The following is a 19538-nucleotide window of genomic DNA, read 5'->3' as shown; positions in this document are numbered from 1 at the left end:
TCTTGGTTGTCTCGTTTGCCCATTTCCCGGATTAGTACAATCCTTTTTGAAATGGCCGGGTTGGTTGCACTTATAACAGCGCCCAATACCCCGATTACCTCTCCTTTGGACTGGATTTCCGCCATTGGATTGTGCATTAAAAAATCCACCAGAATTATTACCTGAGCGAGTATTTACTCCGCTCATTACTTGTCTCTGTACTCTAAAATAAGAGTGCGGATCCAAGGCTGCCAATCCTACTCCCACCTGGTTTCCCGCAAATGCATTTGCATCCGCAGAAACAGACATAGTGACGGCTTTACTAACCGATTGATGCGTTTGCTCAATCGTAGCGCTTGCCCCATATGCCAAACCAGGTTCTCAAGATTCCGCCATTGATGGTGGGGGTCGGTACATTACCTCGGCTAGGAGGTCAGATTGAATAATCTTAGCCTCCTCAGCCAATTCAGTTAGGGTAGCGAAAGCTTTCCCCTTTAGCATTCTACGGTATGTCGGATGACACTGCCGTAGGACGCGCTGAATTTGTACCGACTCAGACTCCGGTGTTTCTAATCGGTGAGAATACTCCGATAAACAATGGATGTACTGAGTCAATGGTTCATTTTCTCCTTGAGTTCGGTTATCCAACTCAATTTGAATGCGCCTTGAGTAATCAGTAGCCTGATACTCTTTTCTAAAACAATCTCGGAATTCCGAAAGGTTTTTGAAAGCGGCTGAACCCCCCACAAATTTAAACCAGCGATCGGCCGGCCCTTGTAAAGACAAAGGGATCACGTGAAAAAGGATATCCTTATCACTATAGCCGGTCGCTGATTGATACCGCAGAAGAGCCTCGAGGAAATCCATCTTAGATTTCTCATCTGCGGGTCCTAAATAGGTTGGAGCGTCTACTCGCAACCTTACCCGAGGTGTTTGCGTTGGATTTCCAACACTAGCTACCCCACTACCTGAGACAAAACCTTGAAAGGCTTGACGCAAGGCATCACTAATAAGTTGGCTCATTTGCTGAGCCGGGTCTCCGGACTCAGCGCCTTCACCATTATTAGGGGAAACCCCGGATCTAGTTTCCGGCATAATTCAATATAGTGGTATCACTATACTAAAATCACTAATTTCTAAACTAAACTAACTTTCAATCAACTAAATCGGCTCGCGACCACAACACTTTTTTAAATTAAACTTAGAGAAAAATTAAACTAAGTACGTGTATTACTCTATGTTCTCAAAGCCCCACGTTGGGTGCCAGTTTGTAAGCCCCACTAAACTGGTAGGCTTACCCTAGAGTAATACAGCACTGTTTTTCAATACAATAATTTATTCTCACTCACCCAGTCATCGTTTAAAGTAAAAAAGTAAAACGTAACAAAAAATTACAAATAAAAAGGTGAGCTTCCTCTCCTCCGTCAGCAGCCAAAAGATGAAGATATCCTCCTGGTCCCCGGCCCCTCCTTTTATAGACACAGGGTCTCGAGTCGGGTCAAAGAGTTCCTTTCCCCTTGACTTTTGGTCAAGGGGTTAGGTCTCTGTCGGGATACTTTCTTAGACCCCCTGATAGTTTTACAAGCGTATGCTCGTTCCGCTGCCACCCCAAGCTCGCTAATTTTAACGTTATGAGGAGCAACGGCCTACCAGGGGTAACGCCATTTCGCGTTTGCGATATGGCCGTTACAACATGTATACTTGAGGACATTCATTAAGCATTTGAAATGGTGTGGTCCAGGAGATGATGAAAATCTTGATAGTTTAGCCACTACAAATGCTAAATCGGGACGAGTTCGTTAGGCAAGGGACAATAAACTCCCAATTAGTTTTATATATGATGCTTCGGGTTCATAATTGAGAGCTGAATCCTTCTTAGATAGGACCGTGCCAACAGGTAGTGGTATATCATAGTTCTTTTTATCTATCTTGATGTTCATTTCCTTCTTTAATTTTTCGATGTATCTTCGTTGGTGAAATTTCACGTTGTTCAGTTCAGACCATTCAAATTCAATACCAAGATAGTAGGTTAACGGTCCCAAGTCGGTTATATCAAACGTGCTCTTCAATAGCTGTAGTAAATCATTCATGTGTAGATGTTCTTTCACTAAGATGATAATTTCATCAACACGGACTATGATAATACAGGTTGAATTATAGCTATATACGCAGTTGCAGCCACTTAATCGGGTACAACCCAGCGTGATTAAACGTTGGTCAAGCTCAGAGAACCATTGTCGTCCACTTTGTTTTAAACCATACAGTGCTTTCTTCAATTGTAATACATCGGTTTCTTTGCCAGGTATTTCGAATCCTTTGGGTTGTCGCATGTAGACCTCTTCATTTAAATTCCCGTATAAGTAGCCACATTTCAAATCCAAGTCGCGATGTGACCATCCAAGACAAGTTACAAAAATCAGTAGTTGTAACCGAATGATGGTAAAATTGACTACAGATGCATAGGTGTGTTGATAATGGAATCCGTAACGCTGTGCAAAGCCTAGAGCTACTAATCGAGCCTTGAATCTTGCTATTTCTCCACTGGCTTTTCGTTTAAGAACATATGACGTCTCCAAGAATTAGCCGCACTTCTCTATTATTGAGCTGAGATGATAATACCACGTCACCTTTCCCAACCGCCTTAACTGTTCCTTGCGCAATTGTTATGGGTGTTTCGATTTCATAATAGTTATATAGCCATCCCTTCGTATTACAAAAATGATGCGTTGCGGCAGAGTCATACACCCATCCTTCTTCGTTCGATGCTTGTGTAATCATAGTTGTCGCTGCAGCGTAATGTGTGTGTGTGCGCCTGCGTTTGTTGTCCCGTCTACTTCATAGGTAACGTCCTGGCTACTGGATAATATCGCATGATGTGATGGCATTGAATCTCTGAATATCTCCCTCTTCTCTGTTGATTAGGGTGGCGAGCTTTGCGACAGTTCCGTGCCCAATGGCCTATCAAGTTGCAGTTGTGACATCTTTCTGTTATACGACAATCTCTGGCGAAGTGACCGATCTTGTGGCATTTGTGACAGCGATTCTTCTGATCTATTATTGCGGGTGATGATTTCGTATGATTCTTCAGCTTATTCCCTCTATAAGCTACCATGGCCGTTGTAAGTTGCGTCTCATCCGTTGATGTCATATGCTTTTGTCGATCATACTCTGCTAAGAGTGTTTCCTTGACTTTCATAATAGTGAAGCCGGTTCTCCCAAGATTATATAATCCACTAACAATAGTGCCATATTCTGGTGGTAGATCATTTACCATTTAAAATGCTACGTCATCATCATCCAATGGTTTCCCAGCCAATGATAGTTGGTTAGCAACTGCCTTTACCCTGGCAAGATATGCTGCCATCGTCTCCGGGGGTGTGTACTTAATTGATATAAATTGAGATCGTAGTTTTGCTATCCTAGCCAAGGACTTGGGTTGATACAGGTCACTAAGACTATCCCAAATTGCCTTAGCCGACGTCTCATCTTCTATGATTTTCTTGTATTCATCATCCAAAGCAAGAGTCACCCCTGTAGCACGAGGCATCGGATAATTGGTCGACAACAGGTCTGTCGGTCGGGAAGGGGTCTAGTTGTATTTGCCAACCCTGTGCCAACTTGAAATCTTAATCTTACAGATGGGTGGGGAAGCCGACTATATAATAAATAACGTTACATGCCGTGGCGTGATTACGGCAAAACCGTACATTTTTGGTATGAGTTCATTTTAGAGTCGGCATTAAGTTGGAATAGGAGACCTACCAATCGAAACTAAATATGTCTGGTAAAGGGTCGGCAGTGCCGAACACATTGTTAATATGTAGTTGGCATCTTGTCGGCATATACGGCTGTCTAACTAGTACGATATAACGTTCTTTATATAGTTGGCAACACCGACTAGGTTTCACGATTGCCCTGTTTCGGTCGGCATTCTGTCGGTATAGCCTATGTCATTTCACAACGATCTCGTTCTGATGTAAATTAGAACGAAAACTATTTTTGTTCTTTATTGTGCCATAAGGCGCTGAACTATGGGACAAATTATTAGTGGGAGATTTCGCATGATAAATCAATTAATATGAATTAGTCTAAAATAGGTTTCCAATAATTTCCACACACAACTTTTAAAACGTTGGCAAATATATGTGGATGCGTGGATTTAAATAATTTTCTATTCCCGCGTCTATGTGCACCCCCTGGTGGAAAGCATTTATTAAAATCGCTTGTTAATTTGTCTATGATTGTCAAAAAACGTACTCAATTTGTCTACTTTTTAAAATTTGTTAAATAAATTTTTACTTTAACATTAATTGCTACACCGTATTTTAGTAGTTACAGATGTCGTTACCTGTATTTTTTTAGTGCCTTTCCTTTATATGGTAGGACCAAATGGTTCGTGGCGGGACCGATTACTGTTGGGAGTTTGTCGCACAGCACCTCCCTTTCGAGTATCGAGAGGGTGACAATTGTTGCATTGCAGCAGTCCCAAAACCAGAGATAACTTTCAATTTTCTCTCTGGTAGTCTGAGGTGATGTTGATGTTAGGTTATTTTAAAGATGTATCGATAGCCAAAAAGGCTTAGCTCTTTATGTTTTTCTTGCCATAGGGTTGGCGGGGTTTCGCAATTTAAAATGCATCGTCTTGTAGGTAAATGTATCAATTATAGACCTTCCATAAACTCCCGATTCTTACATTACATCGCGTCAGTCATTTTGACAACCTCTATAAACGCAGTTTTTCCCTATCATATTTTTGTGTTTATTCTCTTTCGTGTAAATACTTAAGTCTTTCATCAATATTTGTGGTAACGGTAACGGGTAGGAAACGTCATTTTTGTAAGCCTGAATAGGTGGGTTTCCAAATTCATGACGCGAAAGCTGAACTTTCAGGGGAGGAAGATAAATAAAGTGAATAAAGCGACCGCGAGATGGCAATGATGTAGTTCACGAGTGATGATGACGTCAGTGTGACGTTTTTTCTAAAGAATAAAGATGGCGGACGCCAGTAGCGCGGTCAGGGTTATTTATCCCATAATTGGATATAAAAAGTGTTTAAATGATTTACCAAAAATTACCCAGGAGGAAATTGAACGGTATTATAAAGCGCGAACGGGTCAAAAACGGACTAAATTAAAAAGCTACAAATTTTTCATTGAAAAATACGTTGAACCATCAACACTGCAAACATTGAGGTAAGCAAAGGCTTAAGATGTGATTTACTGTAGACTGTAGGTCTATATAGTTTTTTAATTTTGTTTTCTTAAATTTAACTAGGAAAAATGATGTTCTATATATCAAAGCTAGGTGCTATAGAAGCTTTAATAGGTAAGATTTTACTTTACCTACCTAACCCAACCAACACTTGATTCTGACTAATTAGGCCACGGGGAGTTCGGAAAAAATAGTGAAAAAATTCTTAACCCGCCGCAAGTTGGTCAAAAAAATTTTTGAAAATTTGAAAATTGCATGTACTTACCGCCATTAAGACCGCTACGCGCCTAAACGCATTCTGCCCTCGATCTTGAAAAACTACCCGGGGGGGGGGGGGGTAAATATAATAATAAGGACTCGCGACGGAAATCAAGGAGCACATACTGCGGAAATATAGCTATGAAATTTTAAACACCCACTGAAACATTTAGAATTCTCATACCAGGATAGAAAAATATTTGAAGCGAGCTCCAATTTTAAAAATAAACAACGATATTTTGCTAAATTGCGTAGATTATTTCGGAAGTAAATAAAGATAAACAATAATATTTTGGAAAAGGTGTAACATTATTTGGGAAGTAAATGAAGATAAACCACAATATTTTGGAAAAGGCGTAACATTATTTGGGAAATAAATGAAGATAAACAACAATATTTTGGAAAAGGCGTAACATTATTTGGGAAATAAATGAAGATAAACAACAATATTTTGGAAAAGGCGTAACATTATTTGGGAAGTAAATGAAGATAAACCACAATATTTTGGAAAAGGCGTAACATTATTTGGGATGATAAACAACATATTTTGGAAAGGCGGTCACTTATTTGGAAAATTATATAATATTTGCTTAAAATGTGGCACTTAGCGTTACCCGAGAAACACCACATGGAGGTGGCCACACGTCGTTTCTCATGGGGAGTTTTGTTTAGGCAGGTCCCCTTGCCTACTGCCGTATATATTTACTGAAATTCCACCAAATCTCGTGAAAATCGGTAAATAATAAATTAATTAAGATGACTCAATTCGAGAACCTAAATATCTAGTAGCCCCATCCAAATATTTTATAAGTCCTGAATGAATATCATATGAATAATATCTACCCTGATTTTCCGGTTTTTTCATGTAAATGAAAAGATCTGCAACCTTACGTTCGTCCTGCCTTGAACAATCTTTCCAACGAATGATTCGCCAAAAATTGTATTCCGATATTCCATTCAATATGCAGAATGCTACAACTTGCATTCTTTTTACGTATGTGCATTTTACTGGAGTGGCCGAGTGGACGCTCCATGAGCAGCCTAAGTTTGGGTTGGTGCGTAATATAGTGCTGCCATCTGTGTACTAAAATTTGTACTAAAATATTTCAAAGTTTCTTTGAATATTTTTAAATTATTTTCACCATAGAAGGCGCTATAGTCGTACGCACCAACCTTAACATGTAGCGCCTCTGGTGGATTCTGTGCTACACATCGGTACAACATACGCGTGTTGTAGGCATTGTATCGGCCACTCCAGTAACACCTTTCTTTCTCTATGGTGCATTCGTCAAAAAAAGCACACACAATATGTTCAGGAACGCTGCTAAAATCAGATACATCCTTTCCATTTAGCAACCTTCGCATCGCTGCAACGCGATTGCTTTTGAAAGCCATAATTATCAACTTTATCTCAAATAATTTTTATTTTTACAAACCGTTAATCCTTTTCAATAAATGGTTTGAAAAAAAAAGATCTAAATCTACCTTTTATTGTGGGCAGAAGCAGGTTCGGTTAGGTTTTTGGTTCGGATAGCTTAGGATTTCACTTCACGTGGAGAAAATGAATTTTTGTTCTAGATTTAAAACATCCAAACCCACCGCCGGCACAATGGTTGTCATGGTAACGTGGCAACCTTCTTCTTTGCCATGGCAACGGTTCGCGCATGCGCGAACCGTTTTTAAGTAACAGGTGACCTTTTAAGACAATTCTTTATTACTCATCAGACGCGTTTGAGCGAGCTAAGCGAGAGGTTTAATAAAACTCAATTTTGTGGCATTATTTTGTTGGGAAGAGATATTTTTGTTGGGAAGAGATATTTTTGGTGGGAAGAGACATTTCTGGTGGGAAGAAACACATTTTTGGTGGGAAGCATTTGGTTTTGTGGCTGGCCTATTTTCAAAAATGGAAAATCCAACTTTTGAAAACCCTAATTTTGAAACTGCGGAACAGTTTTTCCACAGTATTTCGTTAAAAAATTGGGGTGGATTTTTTCCATGTATGAACGAAGAGTTAAGGGCCAAATCTGAAAGGGACGCTAAAACTCTGGTGATTTCATTGGACTTGGTTCCAAGCGTTACTTCTTTCAATGAAAGAAAGATCGCTTGTACTTGCGGAAATAAATCCGACGATGGAATTATCGATGGATTTCTTGTGGGGGTGTTTAACAACCAAAGTCGGTTTGGATACGTAATCCGATGTTCCACTGGGCAATCTCGAGCCAACAAGCGAAAGGCTTTAAGGGCATTGAAGAAAAAGGTTCCCGATCATTTGGTTTCCGAGTGTGTGAAGGCTTTCGTCCCCTCCAAAAACACATGGTTTTATAATCAAAATTTGTCGGTTACCGACAATCTTTTCCTCGTTTTCCTTTGGGTTTGTAAAATGAGCGTCACTGACGCTACAACCCATAGTGAATGTTCCTCACGAACAGTTGTGGATTATTTTTCCATGTGTCGTGAGGTAACGGAGATTGTCATTTCTAATAGGGCCGACAAAGTTCAGATTGGAGGACCAGGACTGTTTGTGGAGGTGGACGAAACCTACCTTCATACTCGCAAATACAACCGAGGGGCGGAGTTAGCCGGGGAAACCATTTGTATCTTTGGAATTTATTGCCGGGATACAAAAGATGGTCTATTTTTGAAAGTGAAAAATAAGTCCCGTGCTGTTCTGTGGACGCAAATGGCAAAATATATAGCCCCTGGGTCCATCATCGTGTCTGACGGAGCCCCTATGTACATGAATTGTACGTTAATGGGCTTTCGGGAGCACCTTACCGTGCTTCATAAGTACGAGTTTGTCAACTCGGAAGATTCTCGCGCCCATACGAACAACATCGAGAACCGAAATAGACACGTGAAGGATGCCATTAAGTCCCACAGAACAGACAGGTCATTAAGTAGCTATATGGCTTCTTATTGGTACCGATGCCTATTTTTCAAGGACCAGGATGGAAACTGGCTTCCTCCTGGAACCAATTTTGCTCGGTTCTTGGAAGACGTAAAGGCTTGCTACCCTGGACCGGGCAAAAAAGGCCTTGAATTAATTGAAATCGGGGTCTCGGAGGAAGAGCTGGCTACTCTCGATCCCGAGACAGAACCAGCATTTTTAATTGCTGGCCAAAACGAAGAAAACACTGCCGAATTCACTGACGAATAAGGCAACGTTTTCTTAGTTTTTGGCAGTAGGCAAGGGGCCTGCCTTATCAAAACTCCCCGGTTGGATTATAGCGGCAGTAGGCAAGGGGCCTGCCTTATAAAAACTCCCGGTTGGATTATAGCGGCAGTAGGCAAGGGGCCTGCCTTATCAAAACTCCCGGTTGGATTATAGCGGCAGTAGGCAAGGGGCCTGCCTTATCAAAACTCCCGGTTGGATTGTAGCGGCAGTAGGCAAGGGGGCCTGCCTTATCAAAACTCCTCATGAGAAACGACGTGTGGCCACCTCCAAGTGGTGTTTCTCGGGTAACGCTAAGTGCCACACTTTACTGCATAGCCATCGGTATAAACAGTTTTGCAGTTAGTAGTGTATAATTTTTAACATACACTTTCTTCCAACATATTGAAGCCTTTTTAAAATATTGTTGATCACCACCATTTGCTTCCCAATAATTGGCCGCCTTTTCAAAAATATTGCTAATTATCTTCATTTACTTAACAAACAATATTATGCCTTTTCCAAAATATTGTGCTTTACCTTCATTTACTTCCCAAATAATGTTACGCCTTTTCCAAAATATTATTGTTTATCTTCATTTACTTCCCAAATAATGTTACGCCTTTTCCAAAATATTATTGTTTATCTTCATTTACTTCCCAAATAATATTACGCCTTTTCCAAAATATTGCGGTTTATCTTCATTTACTTCCCAAATAATGTTACGTCTTTTCCAAAATATCATTCTATGCCTTCATTTATTTCCCAAAAAATATTATGCCTTTTCCAAAATATTGTGGTTTATCTTCATTTATTTCCCAAATAATGTTACGCCTTTTCCAAAATATTGTGGTTTATCTTCATTTACTTCCCAAATAATGTTACACCTTTTCCAAAATATTATTGTTTATCTTTATTTACTTCCCAAATAATGTTACACCTTTTCCAAAATATTATTGTTTATCTTTATTTACTTCCGAAATAATCTACGCAATTTAGCAAAATATCGTTGTTTATTTTTAAAATTGGAGCTCGCTTCAAATATTTTTCTATCCTGGTATGAGAATTCTAAATGTTTCAGTGGGTGTTTAAAATTTCATAGCTATATTTCCGCAGTATGTGCTCCTTGATTTCCGTCGCGAGTCCTTATTATTACCCCCCCGGGTAGTTTTTCAAGATCGAGGGCAGAATGCGTTTAGGCGCGTAGCGGTCTTAATGGCGGTAAGTACTTGCAATTTTCAAATTTTCAAAAATTTTTTTCACCAACTTGCGGCGGGTTTAGAATTTTTTCACTATTTTTTTCGAACTCCCCGTGGCCTAATTAGTCAGAATCAAGTGTTGGTTGGGTTAGGTAGGTAAAGTAAAATCCTACCGCTTTAATAAATCTCACGAACCATATTTTGTTACGGCAGCTCTGGAATTACCAAAACAAATAATTTTAGATAACAACTGCGAATGCCCCAATGGTGTTAGTGGTTTTTGTCACCACTCGCTTGGACTTCTTCGACTTATTCAACATATAAGTAGCGGTAAAATTAACGAGAATGGTGACGAAATAACCTGCACAGATTTACCTCAAAAATGGCACAGGGCAAGAGGGAAGAAAATCACCCCTTTCTCGATTATTGACATAAACTTCCAGTCTCCGAAAAAAAATGGTAGCACGAAAGCAATTCCCGTAAAGATGTTTCAAACCAGGAAGAAACCCAGGACTACAGAGGATGTAGCTAAAAACACCAAAAATTTAATGACCTTGCTAATGGAATCTGGGGATGATGTATTTGCAAATTCCTTAGAGTTGCCAGACTCTAGTGATGTAATTCAGACGAAGCTTGGTGAAGTTCCGAGTGGAAGCTTATTAAGCTATCAATTGTCTTTGAAACAAAGTGGCTTCCAAATCGTAACGAATATAAATCGCTTACCATACAGCATGATCTTTATGGTAGATGATCAGAACAGACCAGACATTCCTTGTTTTAGCCTTAGTCGGGTAGTGGAAGAGTGGGAAGCTACTGGTAACTTTTTCCCATTGGAATTTATTCAGGAAGTGACGCTCAATGTTAGTAATTAACTAGTAATTATTTAGATATCAATTTAAATTTATCTTTTATAAATTGCATTTTTTTCCAATAGAAAATTGATTTATCACTTTTTGGTGCCCGGCAACTAGAACACTACTCTAGAGCTCAAACAAAAAACAACCCTGATGTTTGGAAAGAAGCCCGAAGTCTCAGGTTAACCTCTTCAAAGTTTGGCACTGTTTTGCAGCGTCGGAAATCTTGGACGGAAGTGGGGGTGAGAAACCTTATCCAGGTTAAAAATCTAGACAACGTACCAGCTATAAAGTACGGCAAAAGTTTCGAATCTGTTGCCCTGTTGAAATATAAGGAGCAAATGGCTCTACATGGTCACAGCGTTTCAGTTTACCAATGTGGTTTGGTAGTGGACTTGAAAAGACCCTGGCTCGGTACATCTCCAGACGGAATAGTCTATGACCCTCAAGAAAATCCACCATATGGCCTTATTGAAGTTAAATGCCCATTCTCAAAAAGAGACCTTTCACCGTCGGAAGCTTTACACAGCAATGGATTTTGTATGAGCTATGAAGATGGGGAACTTCATCTAGAAGAGTCCCACCTTTATTATCAACAAACGCTTGGGCAAATGGCCTTGACAGGGTTTCAGTGGTGTGACTTTGTTAACTATTTTCCAAAGGGATTAATTATATTTAGGATTAGGTTTAACAAACAAAAATGGCAGTTAAGCCTCAAAGAATTGGATTATTTCTATTTTAATTCCATGTTACCTCAGTTAGGTTAAGATAACATACTGTGATAAAAACACCTCAAGAATAAAGATCTCGTTTACAAATATCGAAATTATTTCTTTCTGATAGTTTTTTTTAAATCATTTGTTCCAGTTTCTTGAATGTCCGAAACTACACACCATTCTGCACTTTTAGATAATCCAACTTCTTGCTCCGAATCGATGTCATCTTCATCTTCACACCCATTTTATGTTCATCAGAGGTTTCTAAAATAGCATCCAAGTTAACGCAAGGCTCAATTTCAAGATTGTAATCATCGGAATGTTCTTTGTCGTTTTTAATAGGACGTTGAAAGTTTGTTATTAGCGCCACTGCGCTCCACAACTGATTAAGGACTGGGGCTAGGCTTAATGGAATTGGCCGATCAAATATGTGGTACCCTTTTATTCTTTGTATTCTTCGTTCAATGTGAATACGGAGACGAGCGATTTTTTCATTTTGTTCAATTTCTTCTTTCGTAAACTGTTTTTTGTCTTTAAGAAAGACTGGAATATTTAGTCTAACATCTTTCTCTTTCAATAAAGCTTCAATTTTGAATCCTTTATCAGCCATCACACTATCATTTGCAGAAAATGTCAAGCTTGTAAAGCCTGATCGGCGCGTAAGCTCGATGTCTGAAATGCACCCCGAGAAAAGAGTGGATACAAAGGTTACTGCACCCAATGGATTAATGCCAATTAACCCTTTCCACGTATTAGCCGATTTGTAATTTGAGAAAGTACTTGATTGTAGGACTAATGAAGATGGTGTTTCACATTTTATTTCCGTTGCATCAATTATGACTCTGGTACTGGGGTATAAGTCTTTAAATTCCTTGGGCATAGTTTTATCAATTTTCTCCCTGCTTGTCCATATTTTCAGCTCTCCCAATTGTAGGTACATGTGATTTATCCAAGTTGTGCATATCCTGCTCACTGTAGTTTTTGACACTCCGAAACGGTGTGCTAAATCCTTCGTAAAAAGTCCTAACCTAAGCCTGACCATAACCATAAAAAATTGCTCCTTTGGTGATAGTATCTGCGGTCGACCAGCTGGGCTGAGAGATTCGGAAACTGATCGGTTGAAATTAATGTTTTCTCCCATTAGTCCGGGTTCAAAAGATTCGTAGAGACACATTAATCTATCATAATTTGGTAATCCAGTGTAAAAATATATATCTTCATCATTATCTTCAAATTTCTGAAGAGAAAAAGATGTTTTCCACATCATTTTTTGATTAAACTGAATAGCTTTTATTTTATTCTTTAGCTGCTGCACTGTAGCCTGACACTCCTCATACGATTTTTGACTTCTCCTTAGCTTAATGCCGAGTACCGTTGTTTTAACACGGAGTTCCACATTCGTTGCTTGTAACGTTTGAAACTTCTCTAACTGGTCTTTAATGTGTTTTTCTTTAAGCAAAAGTTCAGCCTTGACAGCTTTTAATTCTAGTTTTAGAGAAGAGTTTTCAATTTTTAGAGCCATAAATTCTGAATCCACATTAACATTTGAATCAATTTCATCTTGAGAAGACAAAATAACAAATATATAAAATTTTGAGAATCCTAAATATCTAATCTATGTATAATTTGAAAATTTCTAATACTTTCATTCGTTGCATCACTGTCAACTATTTCCGTAACCTTTTCAGAGTCAGAGGAGCTAGCAATAGTTGAAATATTTAGATCCATGTTCTCATTTACTGTTAGAGGAAATAACCCAAAAGTATATTTAATTTCTTATAATTAATTTAAATTTCTTATCATACTACTGGTTATACTTTCATATTACTTACTTATGGTCGCATTCACTGTTGGGCCCGTTTTGATATTCCAGTAAAAAATAGATGGCAGAATTCCTTTCTTCAGCGTGTTTCTTACTCCATAAGACAATGTTGGAAGAAAATCAGATTTTTTGAAGTGTTTTGAACACACTACAACCCATTTAGTTTTTGTATAAAAGTAATCTCTTCGCCTTATTGCTCTAATCCACTTGTCTCTTAGATCTCCACTTTTCGGAGCTTTATGATAAGTAACCTAGGATACATTAAGTGTCTATTTTGGCCTGTTTTTGGGGCGGAAATAGTCCATGGGCTATTTGGGCCTGTTTTTCGGGCGTAATTAGCCGGCCCCTAAGCGGCCTACTATTTTGGCCCGAAAAACAGGCTTAAATAGTGTAGGAGGACGACGGAGCTATTTAGGCCTGTTTTTCAGGCTAGGCCTAAATAGCTCCCTGGTACTCACAGGCTATTTAAGCCTGTTTTTCGGGCGGCGAAATTACCAGGCCAAAACAGACACGGCCGCGCGGACGTTCCTATTTACGCCTGTTTTTCCGGCTACAAAATTATCAGGCCAAAATAGTAAATGAACTAACGGCTAGCTATTTTCGCCTGTTTTTTTAGCTTAAAATTCCCTCAGGCCAAAATAGACACGGCCGCGCGGATCTTACTATTTACGCCTGTTTTTCCGGCGTCAAAATTATCAGGCCAAAATAGTAAATGAACTAACGGCTGGCTATTTTCGCCTGTTTTTTGAGCTTAAAATTCCCTCAGGCCAAAATAGACACGGCCGCGCGGATCTTACTATTTACGCCTGTTTTTCAGGCGTCAAAATTATCAGGCCAAAATAGTAAATGAACTAACGGCCAGCTATTTTCGCCTGTTTTTTGTGATGCAAATTCCGTCAGGCCAAAATAGACACGGCCGCGCGGATCTTACTATTTACGCCTGTTTTTCCGGCGTCAAAATTATCAGGCCAAAATAGTAAATGAACTAACGGCTGGCTATTTTCGCCTGTTTTTTGAGCTTAAAATTCCCTCAGGCCAAAATAGACACGGCCGCGCGGATCTTACTATTTACGCCTGTTTTTCAGGCGTCAAAATTATCAGGCCAAAATAGTAAATGAACTAACGGCCAGCTATTTTCGCCTGTTTTTTGTGATGCAAATTCCGTCAGGCCAAAATAGACACGGCCGCGCCCGGCCGGGGGGGCGGGGGGCGCCGGCCTAGATTTTTCCATCAAGATGCATTCACACGATAATATTTAGTTCGTAGTTTTTATTAAATCCGTGTTTTTGAAAGAGAAAGATTGAGTATCAAGGTGCGTTCACACGGTATTATTTGCTACATAGTTTTAATTTTTAATAAAACTGAGTGTGTATAGTTGATCAATTTAAGATTATTTCAACGGGGCATAAATATTTTAATCTACAAATGATCTATATAAATGTGTTTGTTTGTATATTTTTCTGTAAGAACTTACTCATACGCAGATTCCGAGTGGAAAATTGATTCCCTCCCTGGTGGGAAAAAGCTACGAAAAGACATAAGTTATAAATAAAATTCTAATACCACAATAAAACTTTAATGAACTAAAATATATTTGTTAAGATGAGCATAAGATCAGTTTTCTTCGGAAAGTAGTAAAAAGGTAAAAAAAAAGCCAATTTGACATTAACTGTGGGTTATTTTACAAGGTATGAACATATGTCTACATAATAGACTTGTGGTATGAGCGATAGAGGATATTATTGTTTCGTTCAGATTTTTGTGAATTAGATATCAATTGTGACGGGTTCACATCTAAATTCACAAAACCATTTGGATCCCTTTTTGGGTCGTCTTTTGGAGGTTTTGACACACGTTTCGTGAAACCACTCCGAGCACTTATCACACTGTATCATGCGAGCTCCTGTATACTCTTTCCTGCAAACGCAGTACACGAGTTTGTGTGAACTTTCTATAACACCTTTGAAGAGATGGGATCGTGTAAACGAACACTAAACGGAGTTAAATAATTTTTTTCCATACAACTGTGCAAATGCTTTCTCATCGCGTCATCGGCCTTATGGTATTCTATGGTTCCTGGCTCTATATTTAAACAGGCGTTCAAAGCATTTGCAATGGCATGAGCGCCGCACTCTACTTCGACCTGTTCGGTCACCTTAACAAATTTCAAGTTCAATTTTTCCACGTTCGTATTCTTGAACTGTCCACTCAAAAGCGATACCAACTGTGGTAACCTTTGAATTCTGTGCGCCAAAGATTGATAAGTGAGGGAATCGTATATTGAAATGTTAGCTTCTTCTTCCCCGTAAAATCCGGCTGCGCAAAACAAATGGCTTCTGACATTGTAGATTTGAACAAAAAAACCTTCATTCTCTACATTGTTTTGAATAAAAGGTATGTCTTGCTTCCCGATGTCTGTACTAATTCTAAACAAAGAGTTCAGTCCTGCTGTTACATTTTTGAACTGTGCCTTTAAAATAAGTTGAGCGGCGTCTATTACTTCGCAAAAGATATAGGCTCTCGTAATGACACTTAGTTCATGCTCGTTGAGCTTCACACTCCGAAATATTCACAAATAATTATTATAATACTAAGGTTTTCCTAATTCTGAATAAAACAATACATCTTTCCAAAGAAAACTGATCTTATGCTCATCTTAACAAATATATTTTAGTTCATTAAAGTTTTATTGTGGTATTAGAATTTTATTTATAACTTATGTCTTTTCGTAGCTTTTTCCCACCAGGGAGGGAATCAATTTTCCACTCGGAATCTGCGTATGAGTAAGTTCTTACAGAAAAAGTATACAAACAAACACATTTATATAGATCATTTGTAGATTAAAATATTTATGCCCCGTTGAAATAATCTTAAATTGATCAACTATACACACTCAGTTTTATTAAAAATTAAAACTATGTAGCAAATAATACCGTGTGAACGCACCTTGATACTCAATCTTTCTCTTTCAAAAACACGGATTTAATAAAAACTACGAACTAAATATTATCGTGTGAATGCATCTTGATGGAAAAATCTAGGCCGGCGCCCCCCGCCCCGCCCCCCGGCCGGGCGCGGCCGTGTCTATTTTGGCCTGACGGAATTTGCATCACAAAAAACAGGCGAAAATAGCTGGCCGTTAGTTCATTTACTATTTTGGCCTGATAATTTTGACGCCTGAAAAACAGGCGTAAATAGTAAGATCCGCGCGGCCGTGTCTATTTTGGCCTGAGGGAATTTTAAGCTCAAAAAACAGGCGAAAATAGCTAGCCGTTAGTTCATTTACTATTTTGGCCTGATAATTTTGACGCCGGAAAAACAGGCGTAAATAGTAAGATCCGCGCGGCCGTGTCTATTTTGGCCTGAGGGAATTTTAAGCTAAAAAAACAGGCGAAAATAGCTAGCCGTTAGTTCATTTACTATTTTGGCCTGATAATTTTGACGCCGGAAAAACACGCGTAAATAGGAAGGTCCGCGCGGCCGTGTCTGTTTTGGACTGGTAATTTCGCCGCCCGAAAAACAGGCTTAAATAGCCTGTGAGTACCAGGGAGCTATTTAGGCCTAGCCTGAAAAACAGGCCTAAATAGCTCCGTCGTCCTCCTACACTATTTAAGCCTGTTTTTCGGGCCAAAATAGTAGGCCGCTTAGGGGCCGGCTAATTACGCCCGAAAAACAGGCCCAAATAGCCCATGGACTATTTCCGCCCCAAAAACAGGCCAAAATAGACACTTAATAACAGGGATTAAGAGTAAACATACTTTATTTCCGTTCTTATCTTTAGGGCCATTTTGCGAGCAACCTAAAACATTACAGCAGGAAGGCATTCTTTAAGTTGGTTAATGGCTTAATGCTTCTACAGTTCTACTACCTGGTAGGCTTGTAGTAAATGTTAAGCCAAGGCTTAGAAAAACTCTAAATAATTCAAATTTACGTTAATATTATAATGAATGTAAATATTAACAATTTAAATGAGACCTACCTATTCTTATTCGAACTTAAATTGCTTCTAAACGAGTATTCTAAAGTAATTTTACTACTATTTAGACAGCGCTATTTTTTACGCTTTCGTTCTCGGGGCCGCCATTTTAAAGTAATGATTTGACGCACTTAACCGACTTTTTCAAAAAGTGCATGGTGGTGCCATCTCGATACTGATAATCACTACAGTTTTATCTTCTTGGTCGTTTTACCCCTATCACTTCGCTTCTCTGCATAATTTGGAAACCCACCTATTGTTCTCTAAAACTTCTAATTAAAAAGCAGTCCCATGTTATCACATCGTACCGTACTTAACAGGGGTACAGAAGATTTGATTAGCCCCTCGAAGCGCTACCTTTAACTGTTTTAATTTATGTACTTCTCTTACAATTATAATAGTGTGACCAGAACCTTTTGGAAGAGAAAGTTTAGTTGTAGTGATTATCCCCTCGATGTGTTACAGCAATGCTAAAATCATCACACATAACGCTCAAATAACTTTACAACATAAACTTATGCCGACACATACTTATCGCATCTTCTAAATTTGATAGTTTTATCCCCTCGATGAGTTTACAACATAGACTTATGCCGATGCATACACATCGTATCTTATAAATTTATAACCTGGACTTATGCCCAGAAGCGTTTGAAAGAGAAAGAATTCGGTATAAAACCAAACTTGAGATCTTTCTTTGTGTAAACCCCGAACTTTTTATTGTATAGAAAGTTCGGATTCTAAGAAAAGTCATGGCTTAAAGTATGAGAAATTTTAAAGAGAGAGTGAAATTTCTCGTTTTAGGTAAGGCAATATGATAAATTTGTGTATTCATAAAAGACCTACAGATATTACTTTTTGTTGATTAATATTTTAAATAAATCATTAAAATCGACAATGAATGAAAAATATCACCTTAACAAATTTTATCCCTTTTCACCCTAAGTGCGTTCATTAATATGTGCATCGTACTGTTATAGACAAATCATAGTTCTGTCCCTTTGAGAATCACCAATCCCACTTCCGCTCTCCCTTTCAAAAGACGAACGATACTACTTCATTTTCAGCACCTTCAGACCAAACCAAACTAATACCCCCATCGTTAGATGTACTGTACAAGTGTACATCAAACTATGTGGCTACAAAAGGCAGTGTAGTAAACGACGCCACTCGCGCGTGCTCGTTTGCTAGAAATGAGCGAAAGAGATAAAAATTGCCACCCTCCCTTTTTTCCCTTTCTGTTTCTTTAACATTAGAGCAACACTCCATGTTGAAACGTCCTTTCATCCCTCAAAATCCCAAAATGGGACCGGTCAAAATTTGTCTCCTTTCTACAGTTTTTCTCTCATTGAGTGTTTCCCGTGCATGGTTTTTCTTCTGAACGCAGATGTCCCCCAGTTTGACTTGGATAATACATGGACATGTGCTATATTGGTCAAGATTCCGTTTTAAAATATGTTCGCGTTTAAAATATTTTTTGTAAACATACAAATTAATTTTGCATTACTCCGTGTAGTTTCCAATGTGCTAAGATTGTACAGCATCCAATAACGATCTAAGTAGCTCGCAAGCACTATAAAGTTGCGAACAGAGCCACATAAACTTGAGAAATTACTGCCCAAATCAGTACACGCGAAATGCAGTGACCAGAGACACTATAATGTGCCACTGCCATTTCTAATTTAGCATACATTTTCCTCTTTTCGTTATTCGTAGAAATTCAACACAATCCGAAATAAGCCCTGGCAGTAACTAATTTCAAAATTTGGTTTTCCAAAAAACTAAATCCATGAACATACTGGTCAATAGAAGGTGTTCACGATGTCTATGTAATTTGGAAAGCAAGCCCCCGTATCGAATCGTCTGCCAGGTGGGAAAAGGCTTTCCATACTTACATGTAAATATATATATATATCCAGGATTTTATTTCAACCTTTATAATTATACATTTCGATTTGACTTTGATTATAGTAGGAAGATTTTCGCCGTCCACATAAGTATAACTTGTGCGTGGACGACGAGGTAACAATTTAAAATTTTCTTGCGAGCAGTAGCAAAGGATGCATACAATAAATAAACATATATACATATATATACACACATATACACATATATATATATATATATATATATATACACATACATACATACACATTTTTTTTTCTTTTTTTTTATAATTTCATAAGAAGTTCTAAATTTTCTTTACTTTCAAGCCAGTTTTTGATTTTTCTTTTAAAGAGATTGATATCAATTATAATTTAATTTTAAAATCTAGATCATTGAACAATTTTATAGCAACATATGACGCGTGATTTTGTCCCAGAGTTGTATGTTTTTTTGGTAAGTTTAAATTATTTGAAGCTATAAATCTT

General features: G+C 38.5%; 2 protein-coding genes across 3 annotated transcripts; one reads left to right on the top strand and one right to left on the bottom strand.

Annotated features, from left to right (window-relative positions):
- Positions 1–4971: 4971 nt before the first annotated feature.
- Positions 4972–11512, top strand: LOC149593865 (uncharacterized). The gene is made up of 4 exons (XM_089861644.1): positions 4972–5171; positions 5254–5303; positions 9982–10658; positions 10733–11512. The coding sequence occupies exons 1-4, from the start codon at positions 4972–4974 to the stop codon at positions 11417–11419; spliced, it is 1614 nt and encodes a 537-aa protein (XP_089717770.1). The 3' UTR covers positions 11420–11512.
- LOC149593864 (uncharacterized) lies at positions 11447–17072 on the bottom strand. 2 transcript variants are annotated; one of them, XM_089861632.1, is made up of 5 exons: positions 17059–17072; positions 16949–16989; positions 13201–13441; positions 13012–13107; positions 11447–12928 (listed from the first exon to the last, which is right to left on the bottom strand). In XM_089861632.1, the coding sequence occupies exons 4-5, from the start codon at positions 13094–13096 to the stop codon at positions 11538–11540; spliced, it is 1476 nt and encodes a 491-aa protein (XP_089717758.1). In that variant the 5' UTR covers positions 13097–13107; positions 13201–13441; positions 16949–16989; positions 17059–17072; the 3' UTR covers positions 11447–11537. The 2 variants fall into 2 exon arrangements, with proteins under 2 accessions (XP_089717758.1, XP_089717757.1); XM_089861631.1 differs by lacking the exon at positions 17059–17072 and having other exon boundaries at positions 16949–17054.
- Between the last annotated feature and the right edge of the window lie 2466 nt (positions 17073–19538).

The sequence above is a fragment of the Phalangium opilio genome, unplaced genomic scaffold, assembly GCF_054372755.1.
Source record: "Phalangium opilio isolate 3A_F unplaced genomic scaffold, DU_Popi_V2 ptg000483l_1, whole genome shotgun sequence".
NCBI lineage: Eukaryota > Metazoa > Arthropoda > Arachnida > Opiliones > Phalangiidae > Phalangium > Phalangium opilio.
The sequence above is the reverse complement of the archived record's forward strand: the minus strand, read 5'-3'. Positions and strand labels throughout refer to the sequence as shown.

What these genes read in the sequence shown, in the direction of transcription:
- LOC149593865 (XM_089861644.1), top strand. Translation starts at nt 4,972, where the DNA reads ATGGCGGACGCCAGTAGCGCGGTCAGGGTTATTTATCCCATAATTGGA. An exon ending in TCAACACTGCAAACATTGAG is followed by an intron (nt 5,172 to 5,253) that starts GTAAGCAAAGGC and finishes AAATTTAACTAG; the next exon opens with GAAAAATGATGTTCTATATA. An exon ending in GTGCTATAGAAGCTTTAATA is followed by an intron (nt 5,304 to 9,981) that starts GGTAAGATTTTA and finishes ACCGCTTTAATA; the next exon opens with AATCTCACGAACCATATTTT.
- LOC149593864 (XM_089861631.1), bottom strand. Translation starts at nt 17,014, where the DNA reads ATGCCTTCCTGCTGTAATGTTTTAGGTTGCTCGCAAAATGGCCCTAAA. An exon ending in AAGATAAGAACGGAAATAAA is followed by an intron (nt 13,442 to 16,948) that starts GTATGTTTACTC and finishes AATGTATCCTAG; the next exon opens with GTTACTTATCATAAAGCTCC. An exon ending in CAGTGATGCAACGAATGAAA is followed by an intron (nt 12,929 to 13,011) that starts GTATTAGAAATT and finishes TGTCTTCTCAAG; the next exon opens with ATGAAATTGATTCAAATGTT.